Source organism: Lissotriton vulgaris, chromosome 12 (genome assembly GCF_964263255.1).
Source record: "Lissotriton vulgaris chromosome 12, aLisVul1.2, whole genome shotgun sequence".
NCBI classification, from domain to species: domain Eukaryota; kingdom Metazoa; phylum Chordata; class Amphibia; order Caudata; family Salamandridae; genus Lissotriton; species Lissotriton vulgaris.
In genome coordinates this window covers 293,882,932-293,897,333 of record NC_141700.1, presented here as the reverse complement: position 1 = coordinate 293,897,333, position 14,402 = coordinate 293,882,932, and the positions used below count along the sequence as shown (strand labels likewise).

At 44.8% G+C, this 14,402-nt stretch overlaps 1 protein-coding gene across 1 annotated transcript in view; it reads right to left on the bottom strand.

Annotated features, from left to right (window-relative positions):
• LOC147673997 (polycystin-1-like protein 2) overlaps positions 1 to 14,402 on the bottom strand; it is a 915,503-nt gene that overhangs the window by 835,240 nt on the left and 65,861 nt on the right. The window contains exon 2 of the mRNA XM_086945086.1: positions 8,366 to 8,530. Coding sequence (XP_086801212.1) covers positions 8,366 to 8,530 — 165 coding nt within the window. The remainder of the gene's footprint in view (positions 1 to 8,365; positions 8,531 to 14,402) is intronic.

Below are 14,402 nucleotides of genomic sequence, written 5' to 3'. Positions count from 1 at the left end.
ACTCTGCGAGGTTGAGAACCGCCTGAGGGAACTGGAGACGGCAGCGGGAATAGACCCTTGGCGCAAAGGAGACTTACAATTATGCAACATAGAACATGCAGAACTCCTGGAGACCTTGAGGGCTATGGATTATGGGGACTATTTGAGGCGCCAGCAGATGGAAGCGGATTGATCTGGAGCCCTACTGGCTCGCCTGATCCGTGATACTCCCGACATCCCCGTAATTACGAACATCCGAGACGAAACAGGTAGGGAGGTGAACACACAGTTGAAAATTAACACTGTGTTTAAGGTTCACCTGGAGCTGCTATATGCCCCCCCCTGAGGGTGCTGGAGACGATATGATGGAATTCCTATGGGAACTGCCGATCCCAACCCTGACCTGGGAGGTACGGACTGAACTAGCCAGACCCATAACGCAGCAGGAAATAAAAGTAGCTATCCACTCCCTTAACCGGGGCAAAACCCCTGGCATAGACGGACTGCCTGCGGAATTTTATCAAACTTACTCTGAAACGCTAGTAGCCGTCTTAGAGAAAATATACAACACTGCCTATGAAGTCGGTCATCTACCCGCCACGACCATGCAGGCTTTGGTAATATCCATTCCGAAACCCGTCAGGGACACCCTTGATGTAAGTAACTACAGACCCCCTCAATGCTCCCCATGGAGTATAAAATACTTAGCAAAGCTATCGCCCTGCGTATACAAGCCCATCTCCCTGCCATGATCCATCCAGACCAATGTGGCTTCCTTCCTGAGAGAAGCACTTCCCAGAATACGAGACGACTACATTCCCTCATGTTGGCCACGCCACTAGATCTGCCACACGCCGGCTGCATTGCCCTGAACCTCCGGCAGGCATTTGACTCCCTGACGTGGGGCTTTATGTTTGAAGCCCTAAGATGCTTTGGCTTCCCTGATACCCTGATAAAGTGGATTCGTTTGCTATATACAAACCCAACGGCTAGAGCACGCACGGGCAGATATACCTCGGATAGTTATGACGTTTACAGCGGCACCCGGCAGGGTTGCCCGCTGTCGCCGCTACTGTTTGTACTCACACTCGAGCCTCTGGCAATCGCACTCCGAACTTGAGCGGCTGAGGTGGGCATATCAGTTGGAGGAACCCATAATCTGATCTCCATTTATGCCGACGATATATTAGTGTTCCTCGGAGATTTGCATGGAAACCATTCACACTTAGCAACCATCTTTGGACGTTTTGAGAATATCTCTGGCCTGGCCATAAACCTGTCGAAATCCCTAGGATTCTACTTCCGGGAAGGACAACAACCTTCTCATATACAGTTTGGTGCCTATGAGATCCAAATAGCACCGACCACATTTAAATACCTGGGCATTAATGTTTATCGAAGTCAGGAAGACCAGATTGAGGGTAACGTACGGAGGGCAATCAATGGTCTCTGAGGTAGTGAGAACTTTTGGACGTCCCTGCCCCTATCTGTCATGGGTAGAGTGGCGATTTCAAAGATGGTCCTACTCCCCAGGATACTGTACTGCTTTGTAAACTTACCGATTCTACTCCCACAACAAATATTTGCCACACTGAATACGTTATTGGTCACCCTCATATGGGGTCCGGGAAGACGCCGAATAAGCCTCCAAAAACTACAGTTGAATATCAGACAGGGAGGCTTAGGTGTGCCAGACCTACGAGGTTATTATTACGCAAGCCAACTACAATGGCTGACACGTTGGGTGGCGGGTAGGAAGTAGGAACCTACATGAGATCGCTTTTACACAAGACAGGCTAGCGCGCGGAGAACTACACTCCCTTCTGCCAAGATTCCCAGAGACTGCCACCCCCTGCTACTCACTGCTTTGCGGTGCTGGCGAAAGGCATTGGCGTACACAGCAGGGACCACTCCCTATGCAGACAACATTCCCCTGTTAGGGCTCCCAACACCGCAGGGAAGTCTGACTCAACGCAGGTTGCAGCCCTGGACGAGGCGGGGTGGATAGAGTGGGTGACCTGTTTGGGGATGACACCCTGATGGATCATGTCTCTTTCGCACAGTCCACAGGAGCCCCACTACGAATGTACCTTCTACACTCCTCGGTGACTCATTATGTACGACGTACATGGGCTCCGCAACGCACCAAGCCAGAACAACATGAACTGGTACATCTCCTCCACTATATGGGGACGGGGGGACACCTAGTAAGATGGCTCTCTGTGGGCATTAGGGAACACGCTGCTTTGCCCCTTACCACACTGAGGGATGCCTGGGCTATGGACACAGGGGAGGCCATAACGGACGGGGAATGGAAGATTATCCTAGAACACCACAGGAGAGTGTCCAGAAACATCAAATTCAAATTCATACAGGCCATGATATTACACAGGGCGTATCTCATCCCCCAAAGGCTCCACAGAATGTTCCCTGCCTCCCCCCACAACTGTCCCAGATGTCAAGCGGACGAGGCTGGCATCCTCCATATGTTGTGGACATGCCCGAGAATACGCAACTACTGGGTGACGGTCAGAAACACACTACACACTGTCACAGCGCTGCAAATCCCTGAGGGGACGCTACCCTGCCTGATAGGACACAGGAAGAGACCCAAGACCCGCAAAGCACAACTGAAGCTCTTGGACCTGGCCCTTTTGCTGGAACTCAGGGTTATAACTATGAGATGGAAATCGGCCAGACCCCCGAGTGTAGAGATATGGCGTTCTGACTTGTTAAAATGGGGCAGAGCGGAAACTGCGGCCCTGCGTAGGGAAGAGGAGAAGGGGCTCCGTAAATATCCCATAGCGCAAGAATGGGAACGAATGTTGATAGAGATGGAGGGTATAGACCTAGAACTTTCACAGGGGAACAACACATGATCGCACACACAGAATGCAGAATGATGACGAACGAGGACGTAAACGCAGGGTACACAGGTTAACCCAGCCAACTACTGACACATTTTCTGGACAGGATAAAGTCAATGTACCGAGAATTGCAGAGTGTACACAGGGGCACGGCTAGGAGACGGGGCGGGAGGAGGGAAGGGGACGGGATAGAGTTAAATCAACAGGTGATATTGTAACTTGAACGCAAAGGATAACTGCTATAATAGAATGATACACTGGGAGTTACAAGGCAGGACAAAAAAGAAAATGAATGATTGTAAATTCGCCGACAGTTAATGTTTGAAAAAGTGAAAAGACTGATAGAATGTAAATTGATTGAACGTAACATGTAATAACTGATACAGTCATGAATAAAGAGTTTTAAAAAAAAATATTACACGAATGTCAGAATAATCTTTTAGGGCATTTTTATAGAGCATGAACTCGATTGACCCGAAGGTATTGGAGCTCTTTACAAAAGTGGCAGTTACATTACACAAGGCCCAGTTAAATGTTGTTGTTTTTTGTTGCGCTGAGATTAAGTGATGCTGAAGACGTCTTTATTTATTGATTATTTTCCCTCTAGCTGACAAATGGGAGCATTTTGTTGTTGTTGCTATGTCCAGTGTTCCTATGCCCAGGGGGCTGTGACAGAGGAACGGGGGCTTGCTGGTTAATAGATGGTGCGAGCAGAGTTTTCAATGGAAAAATCTAGAGAAGAGTGCCTAGTGAATAGAGGCATTGGGTGTGAAGTCTCCACCATTGGAAAGTACAACTCTGCTTTTTTTCATAGGCTGTACAATACTCTATTGATCCAGTCGCACCCAGAATGTTATAGTGCTATTGACTTGCATTGAGGCTCTTGTTTTTCTGCCTGTGCATTAAAAAGCCTCAGGATGTGTCCATAAGTGTTTCCTGAGGCAAGCATGTATTTCTGAATCACACTGCATGACCAGTACTTGTATAGTGCTTCAATCCCTGGTGGCACAGCCCCCAGGATAATGTGATGTATGGCTAAACACTTATAAGGTTCCATAGGCAAGCCTATTGGCTATGCCAATGCTTGTTTTACTTTTAACTAAGCTGCACAGCAGATTTGCAGCTGTTTAACATGCCAAAGACAACATTTGAATCTTTTTAAGTCATGTTGTACAGCTGCATGGCTGCTGTGCAACATGGTTGAAAGTAAACGAACAAAATACTACGATATGGGCAGCGTTGCCTGCATCATAGCACTTTTTTATACTTTCAGCTGTGCTCCACAGCAGGTTGGCTGCTGTACAACATGGCTAAAAACACTGACAAAGCCAACAGATCTTGTACAGGTGCAGCCTATTGACTTTGCCAATGTGTGTTCTGACTGCTTGGGGAAGAGCTTCCCCAGCTGCCCGAGGCTGTGTATTTTCTTTGTAATGATGATCAGCGTGCATAGCACGCGGACATTACTAAGTTGAAACTGAAAGTAAGACAAGACAATTGGCTCGTTTTACCTTCCCTTGCATCAGTGCGTTGGGCATATCTTGGCCCCCTGATCAATTATTGTGAAGCAAACTGTATTTTTGGAAAGGACGATCCTCCCCTTTTCAATGATATCTCTCTCCAGTGGGTCCCTGCTCAGGAATCAACCCAGGTAAGTAGTGCCCAAGCAGGGATCAAGCTACTGAACCAGAGCGGGAAGGGAGCTGCCCCAAAAGGCATGGGTAAGTGCAATGCCCCAGAAGAAAAAAAAACATCAAGCTTTCTTTCTCCCAGGGAGGGGCCATTTGGGGGTGCTTGTCCCAATTGCCCGCCCCACGGGGGACAAAGAGCCCACCAAATGGCAGGGAAATTAATTGGCCAAAATAGAGTGGTGGGCTCAGCCTATCTAGAAATCGAGAATGCCCAAACCCCAGAATAGATGGCACTGCCTTTTTTGCCCATTTGTAGACAGATTAGTTCAATATACCCCCAATGTGCCCCTTGGAAAGGGGAGGCAGAAAACCCACTAGACATCAGTGAGAAAAAGGGGGTGGGGATGGGAACGATGATACTGGGGTAGTGCCCCAACCTCAGAACGCATATAGAATGCAAAAAGCAATGGATGGAATGCATGAATTCATCTCAGCCACTGGTAACTACTCGGGCCACATCTAATCTCAACTGCTGGTAATTACTCTGGACGTATCCCAAATGGTATTTTGCACACCATGCCACCTAGGTTTGTACCCGGACATATGCAAATCAGCCTTGACCCTGCTCCAGTGGAAGCAGTCCTACTCCAACTGCCAGGCCAGGTCCTCTCTGAACCATAAGCCAAGCAACTCGGGACCTGTGTCAATCATCAACCTGGTACAGCTTGGTTCCAGTGGCACAAGGTGCACAACACCTGCATCTGGACGTACCCATCCCACGGAGGGCAACACACTGAAGTATACAAAAAGTGATGGATGGAATGCTTGAATTAATCTCAGCCACTGGTAATTACTCGAGACGCATTCCAATCCATCATTATTTTGCACACCATGCCACCTCAGTTTGGACCCAGCTATGTACAAACCAATCTTGACCCTGCTCCAATGGGATCAGTCGAGCCCAAACTGCTAGGCCAGGTCCTACCTGAACCGAAACAAAAGTAAGTCAGGACATGTTTTGCTCTTTGCAGAGCTCAGTAGCCAACTATAGCTTTGTTCCAGTGGCACAGCATGCATGGGACCCACATCTGGGCATAACTATCCTTCTTAGGGTGACCCACTGACGTATACAAAGAGTGATAGATGCATAAATTAATCTCAGCCACTGGTAATTACTCAGTCCACATCTAATCCTCAGCCACTTGTAATTCCTTGGGCCGCATCCCAATCCATCGTTATTTTGCACACAATGCGACCTCAGTTTGGACCCAATCAGATGCCAAACAGTCTTGATCCTGCTCCTATGGGAAGAGTGCAGCCTGAACTGCCAGGCCAGGCCCTACCTGAACAGGAGCAAAGGGACAGGTATGTCCAGACATGGGTCCAATGCACATTGTGTCTCTGGAACCACACTATACCTGGCTGATGAATGCTAACTAGGGCAACATTGGTCCTATGATGCTTGTGTTCTGGATATTGAGCTGTGCCTTCATTGCAGAATGGGTCCAAAAATATTTTTGCTGCCTCAGGGCAGATTGGGGGTATGTATCTACAATTTGCCCACCCCGAGGGAGGGAGCAGAAAGCCCTCCATGCACCCCAGATTTTTACATGGCTAAAAAAATAAACTGTAAGGGTGGGTCACCCTGCCATAAGGCATGCCCCCATCCCAAAAAGAGCAATACAGTCTTTCTTGAAAGCCCACTAGTCACCAGAGATTTCTTAGGGCAAACAATAGGGTGCTAGGGTGGCTCACCCTGGCATTGGGTCACACCCCACCCCAGTAGGGGCAAAACAGTTGCTCTGCACCCCTCCCCTGGGTTTCTTATAGGGGGATTTTATCACCCCCCTCCCCCAGGTTGCAGAAAGCCTATTAAACACAAGGGAGTTTGTCATGGTTGAAAACACAAGGGTTGGGGGGGACTTCACTGTCATGGGGTCATACCTCCGCCCCAAAATGGCCAATACAGTCTTTCTGCCCCTTGGAAGACGGGTTGATGGGCTGTTCCCAAATTTGGAAGGGTGTTGAAAGTCCTTTAGACACCAGAGATATTTTTAGGTCTAGAACAGGTTTAAAGGTGAGGGTGGCACACTTTGGTACTGGGCCATGCTCCCACCCCAAAAGGGGCAACAGTATTTCTGTCCACCTTCCTACCCACCCCCGCCTAGGGATGGAAAGTGGCTCTTTACCCCAAATCCACCCCTTGGGCACTGACAAAAATGTTACCCACATTTTGTGGTAGGGATTTTGAGAATCCCTGCAGATTCCAGGCCTTTCTCTCCAAAAATATTTTTGCCTACTTTTCAGAAATAGCTGGATTTTGTTGGTTTCTGTGGGTCGCAACCAAGCCCAAGCCCGAAATTCACAGCTTCCTACATTGCAAAATACAGTCAATTTTGATAGGAAACATTTGATCTCTCCAAGTTGCGTTTTGAGAAGCTTCCTGTAAACCCACCCACACAGAAGACACACTGTTTTTATCAAGGGAAGTGTGGGAAGAGAGAATAGTAGACAATTTGTTATTACCAATTGAATTCCTTTCCATTGTTTGCCTCCTAACACAAGCCAATGCACAAATTGCCCTCTGAATCCCTTGATAGTATGGGTAAACCAAAATGCAAAGGTGAATAAATAACCACTGGTCCTAAACAATTTGTCTTGTGCAAATTTAAAAAATACATAGGTGTCTTCCATACCAGTTTCCCTTCTTTAGATTGTACAATCTGAATTGCTATATGTTTTGTACACAATGAAAAATCATCAAGAGCTGCAGCTCAGTTGTTTCCTCTAGGTGTTGCATGTTTTTGAACAACCAGCAAAACTATATCCCAGTGACCAGAAGCCCATTATGAACATAAAGGTGTGTCACTTTTGTGATTTGGTCAATGGAAAAAAATTATAGACGAAAATGTTGTCCAATTGCTATTTTCCCTAATAATTTTCATTTTTTCATATTTTAATGATTAGTTTCTTAAGGAAAACCATGAGCAATCTATACAGATGACAGCTTGCTGAATTCAAAATTGTATCTAATCCAGTTTTCAGTAATGTATCGTTTTTTTAGGTTCTCTTATGCATTCCACATAAGTTTTCATGACAAACTGCATGTAGACTGATACCACACAAAAAGTAGTAAAAATAAACCTGCAGTTAAAAAAATGCCAAAACTGTGATTTAGAACGCAATTGTTCTTCACGCAAGTCGTTTTAACAACTTGCCTTAGGGGGGCGCTGGTTTTTGGAATATTTTAATTTACTATTCCAACTCCAGTCTACACAACAGTAGGGAAGGTGTTGGGCTTTAATTCCAACACCACTCCAACATTGCACCCCCCCCCCCCTAACCCCTTGTGTGTTGCTGTCGGCCGTTGGCCGACGGCAGCACTAGCGAGGTAGTGCTCCCGTCGGCCGACGGCCGACGTGGCTCCGCCCATTTTGCGGAAGTGCCGCACTGCCGCAAAATCACGGCCGTGGCAAAGGGGTTAAGCAATTCATTGTAACGGCTTGCGTGCAGAACGAATGCATGCTAAAGACTCATTTGTTTTGCTGCCATTGCTGTGAAGGCACAGTGTGATTGCGACTTCGTCCTAAACCACGTTTTCCGTACTTCAATGACTGTGACTTCAGAAGTCTGCCCAGTTCCATTCTTACTGATTTGTATCAGCTCAATATGTGTTTATGTATGCGAGACTGAGAAAAAGAAAGAAGGGACAGATGAAGAGAAGCAGAATGAGGGATAGAAATATGGAGGGATGGAGGCAGGGAGAGACAGAAAAAGAGCTCGAGAGAGTGAACATGAAGGAAAAAGAGAATGCATAAGTCAAAACATACACATGGTTGAAAAGACGACTAGCGGACGTTCACAACAGGAACCATAGGCTAGACTTACCAAACTCGCAGATGAAATAGAGCTCTTGGCTGCAGTTGGAAGTGGCGCCCCAGCTGTAGCCGGAGCTCTGCAAGATGTAGCCACACTTGTCAGAAGCCGGGGGGAGTTCATCGCGGTGCCACTTGCTGTAACTTATATTTGAGCCATCCAGCCAAGCAAAGGAACCTTTGGAAGAAAACATATTCTTTTTAGGAACGCCATTTCATGTTCCCAAGAATCGCACAGTTCTCTGTTGTTTCTCGTCAAACGAGAGAGACCTCACGTTTCCACTTGTACAAAGGCCAGGGCCTAGAAGCAAATAATGATCTATGTAGGTAGATTTTAGGACACATTAAGACCCATCTTTTAAGGGGTATCAAATAAACACAAAGTAGAGAAAATCATACATTACATTTGTTAAAATGGTTAGATGATTTGGAATATTATATATATGTGTACATTATGCAACATCTCTTCCACAGCACTTTTCATTCATCTACGATTCTCCCTACAAATAGAAAAAAATGCCCAGGATGGACCAGGCTTCAAAATGTTTAATGAACAGTTTCCTTGGGAGGGCACTGTGTCAACTCAATGTCTATTGGAAGCAGGGAGATGTGGGAAGAATGCAGTATTTCCATAGGTCCTGGAAGTGGGGGTCCGGGGGTGTGGCAGCACCCCCAAAATAACCATGCTGGAGTTCCAAATTTTTACTGAGCACTAAGGATAACTTTACATTTTGTTTTTATGTTGTCATGTGCTGTGCGTTCAAAGACAGAGGTCAAATGTCAGTCTAGTCTTCTCACAAATTGCTGCCTACTCTCTAAACATGGAGACAGGTATTTCATTTTCTTATTCTACAGCAAAGTGTGATGATTTTGTAAAGTGAAATATGTGACACTCTTGCTGAGTTGAAGGGAACTGTAGGATGTCATTTTCCTCTAACACACAATAACATTTAGATACCTATAAATGAACTGTAAAAATATGTCAAAATAAACAGTGAGGAAAGCACAACTGAAGGGCTTTTTTGCAATTCTGAAATGAGATGGAATCAAAGATTTTTTTTCAAGCTTTTATATCAGCATACAGACAAAACAAACAACAATGAAATCTGGCCAATCATAATACATATTCCATTTCCCCCCCACATATTTACACATAAGGATCACGTGTAATCAATAATTCATATTTCTTCTGATCAACATACATTAGAAAATTAAAGATAAAAATAATCCATCATATCCATTTTGCGATAGGGGACCACAATTTCAAACCTTGTATTTTCTTTCTAACACCCTTTGTTTTATACACTGAAATCTCAAGATGATAAATGGACAATAATCTAGACTGACAATTAATAAAAGTTGGTGGTTCAGCATCCAGCCATTGCGACGTAATACATAAACGGAAAATGGACATACATATAAACAAAAACCCCTCTTCTGCCCCCGACCGCATGCTAGCCGAGCTTTCTTGTCGGCCAAAAATCACTAATTCAGCCGATAGTTGTTTTCGAATACCCAGGCTATGTGCCAAAAAATACTCTACTTCCCTAATAAATTGCGAGAGTTTGGGGCAAAAAAACATATGCGCACCATCCGCAGCATATAGCCCGCATCGATTGCACTGGTTACCCCTTGCGGCCTTCTATTTAGCAAGTTTGCTCGGTGTATAATAAAGGTCAAAAATAGGCATAAAATGTTGACTCTTTAGGGGGCCACTATATAAAACTTCTTAGGCTAATTCAATAATTTTCTCTAAATTAATTTGTTCTATCTCCAATTTTTTTGCCATTTTGCCTCCCAAATCACAAGGTCATCTTCGAGTCCTGCAATGAACATCTGATATAAAGGGCCCATTTTATGTCCTAATTTAACAGCTTCAATAATGTCTACCTTTCCAAATAAAATCGAGTTTTGACTTATTTTTTTGTTCGAGAAAACTGCGTATCTGGAGATATTTAAAGAAGTCCCCCCGGGGTAAATTATACTTCTGCTTCAAAAAGTCAAAAGACACTATCTGCTTCCCCAAAAACAAATCTCCAATCTGTCTAATTCCAACACTTTGCAACCTCGCCATGACCTGGTCTCTAAATATTTCTGGAAGTAGTGGGCAGTACTTGAATGGAGTATAAAAATTAAAATTAGGCACCATGCCAAATTTCTTTCAGATTTTTCTCCATATTTCATAAGTGGTCATAACAACTTCGAATTTTATTTTCTTATAGTAACTGGGTTCTATAATTCGGTTTAAACATTGTCTTGCCTCTGGACCCAATAGCATCTCGTAGATAGAAGGCGCTGCAAATTCCTCTGTCGGATCATCCTGTAAAATTAGAACCCCCATGTGTTGTAATATGGCTATCTAATGGTATATACGGAAGTTGGGTACTCCCCAACCTCCCCTAGATCTAGGCAACTTAAGAGCTCTCCTAGAACGGGAATAGCTCCATAAAAACCTTGAGCACATTCTCTCAATACGAGAAAAGAAGGAAGCTGAAATAAACAAAGGAATAGCCCGAAATAGATACAGAAATTTGGGAAAAATAAGCATTTTTAAGACATTAGTGTACCCCATAAAGGGAAAGATGTAGATTATTAAGCCTTTCCAGTGTCTTGCTAGAGGAAACTATTATTGGGTCCTGAATCAAGTAGATAATATCCTCGACTTTAGGTGATATTTTGATACCAAGATAGGTTGCTTCGGCTTCAAAATTAAGGTCAACTGGCTGGCCAGCCTCTGACCGGATCAATTGTGTTTTGGAGACATTTAATTTATAGCCAGAGAAGGAGCCAAATACATCATCAGGGTCAATGATCCCAGGCAATGCATTACTAACGTCGAAAGTGACCTGGAATCAAAGATTTCAATAGGATCAAAACAAATCAAGACACTTTACTTGGTGATGCGCAAATGAAAAGTTTTCCCTGAAATTCAATTTCCACATGTTAGCGTCTGCGCTCTATATAGTTTTATCAGTGAGTCTGTGCCCATTTAGTGGTAATTTCAATAGAAAATGTGCTTTTGGTAAATGACAGTGTGATTCCACACCAGACTTTAGTAACATTAGTGAGGGGGTGCCCCTATATGGCGCATCAGCTACATACTACGCACGTACCACGCTCTTACTCCCTATGAGTTCTGTGACGTCAGCAACCTTACTCTGAAAATGGTACCAGAGCCTCTGAGTATTCCAAAGGTTCATGTGCTTGAGCTAAGATGTTGGCCGTTTAGAGCTGCGGAGGAAGTCAAGCATCGCGTGAAAGCAGCTGTGCGAGGTCGCTTTGTGATGTGTAGGCATGGACTGGCAGCTGTCTTTTGTTTTGTTACTGACAGTGAGGAAGGGCAAGCAACACCCCCAAGTAAAGTTAGCATGCAATCTGGGGTGGGAGGTGGAGAGGGGAATTAAGGGCAAAACACCTGAGAGTAGCAACATCAGGAAGAACAATCAGATCACACAACTAGGATACCTCTGGCAATTAGGCCAACAATAGATGCCTGGCAGCCTGCACTGAGCACTCTGTGGCTAGACGCCTTACAAATGCAGAAGGCATGAACGAAAAGTAGCTCCCCCAGCAAGACAAGACACAACCCATCTGTGATATCTCCCATATTACTGTTTTATGTATGCACTTGCCATTAACAGTAGTTGCTATGTTTATTTGCTATTATTTGAACTGTCTGCATGGTACTGCTTTTACCCGGAGAATGTGGAATGTTATCACTTGACTCTGTACTGGCAGACTCTGGGCTGAGTGGATGGAGATTCTATTCCTCTGAAATAAATCTACTTGTTTGCACCCTTCGCCTCCTGGATCTTTCTGGTTATCCCTGCTTCACAATGGCGACCAGGATGGGATCCGAACCCACATATACAAAAGCACAAGGGAGTATCCCCTACTTCACCCATTCATACTAGGGTGACCCTCAGATGCTCCAAAGACAGCCAACAACTTCAACGGGGTCTTGCAAAAGTGCCTCCCAAACTCCAGTAAAAGCAGCAGGGGCAGACATACAAAGTCCTCGCAGTCAGTGACAGTTAAGGTTCTCCTTTCGTTCAAGTTGCAAATAAAATATGGTTAAGGCACTATATACATGACACAGCAGGAGGAAGATTACATCAATACTCCAAAACATGTTTACATAATACCTATTTGTTCTGTGCTTAATTTGAAACATATATGAGCAGGAGCAAAAACTTTTCTTAAGAGCTCACTGTCGATATTGTGGAATGCTGGGATTGCTGAATACCAAGGCTGTCTAGTTTTTATTCCTCCTCCGCGATCTTTCTCCTACCACCCCACACTTCCTGCCGATTTATCCCTACCCTGCTGGTTCTCTTTACTTTGTATGTTTGATACTTTTTTCTTGCTCCTTCTTTCTCCCTTTCCTGCATTTCTTGTGTTCTGGGTCAAGGCTGAATATGAAAAATATGGAAGCCCTGTTCTCCAAAATTGGGAGCCAATGCCCAGCACGCACAACCGGCGCAAAATAAGCACTGACCTCATGCCTCTAAGGAACACAACCTACATCACACATTCTATGCTGACCAAAGGCACACAGACTCAAGCAAAGTACTTTCCTAACATGGAGAAACATAGGACAGAAACTCCTCATCCTTACAGTTTCAACACAACTACAGAGGCGCAGTTCTCTCCTCCTTTCCACACACCTTCGAAGAACACAACCAAACAGCAGAGACAGCAAGGAGAAAGAAAAAGATCACAACAAGCAGGTGACAGCGAAAAATATGCACGAGTAAACATATCCTCAGCAATTATATGGTGATAGGAACAATGCAATGCCATGTAGTGGCGGTTGGCATTCTTTCAGGGTTATACATTGACAGTAGTCCCCCTGAAGCTATTCTCTCTGGGGTGACACACCTAGAAAGGGCAAAGGTCATGTTTAGTGTTTGGCAAATAAGGTACCCTGTCTCTAACGTGTCAGATCTACCATCTGCTGTACTGCACGTGTTCAACAGTCAAGGGCACTTGTAATAGGGTAGATGGAACTTCCGCCATGTGTGTGCCAAAGTCCCTGATTGCCAAACTCTAAATGAGAACCTGAGTCTATGGAGTTGAGGTCATTGGAAATGAGATGCAGAGTAAAGGTGTCTACACTGGAGTTTTGAGACTACAGATCCCGACTCTTATGCTTTTGGCAAGCAGACAAGTGAGTTTCACGAGGGGGAGGGGGTTTGTAGAGGACATACCAAGACATTGGGCAGGAAAGCTGGGTATACCTGGGGGCGGGGAATATGTAAGAGAGTTTACACCACCTGGCCTTTGTACCTGATACAATAATTGGCCATGAACAACTCTGCGGAGTGGGACACTGAAAACACTGCCTGCAAATAAACACTCCTTGAACTGAAACTGCATTTATCTTATCTGAGAACTGTAAAACTGGGTTAGATAAAATATACGCACATATACATTTACGTGACCGTGTGGTAGACATTAGAAGCATGCTCGAAAACCTGTCCCTCTGCAAACAGTCCCCACAGCCCGCACCAAAGTTCACTTTGAAGCTTATGAAGTTCTTGGTGTTGGTGTGTTGCTGATGTAACACCGGCGCAGCACGGTTGTGTATTTGATGGTAACTATAAGCCTCTGCTCCGCCTCCAGCCTATGTACAAGTATCAGCCTAGAAAGGCATGAGCGACCTGGGTGCAATGTATAAAAGTATGCCACAATTAAGGAAATAAACAGGATATAAATAAAAGGGCTTCCATTTTTTTCTCAAGGGGTTCCCCAATCAGGGGATGGAATGCATGAAGTTAGTGTACCTCCCTGCCATGAAGTAAATAGCCTGATAGGACAGCTGGATCTAGAATACATTTGACTTGTAGAGGAACCATATCATACACAGAACACACTCTACATACAGACACCATAAAACACAATGCTTAGGTTTGTCATCGCATTTAAATCAAAAAATGCTCATTAGAGTTTCTAAGTACTGGATGGTTTACCTCCTAAAAGTGGATTTCTAGATTCCAGATTTCCAGTCAGTGGGCACATATTTTTCGGGCCCATGCTGTGGGTGATAT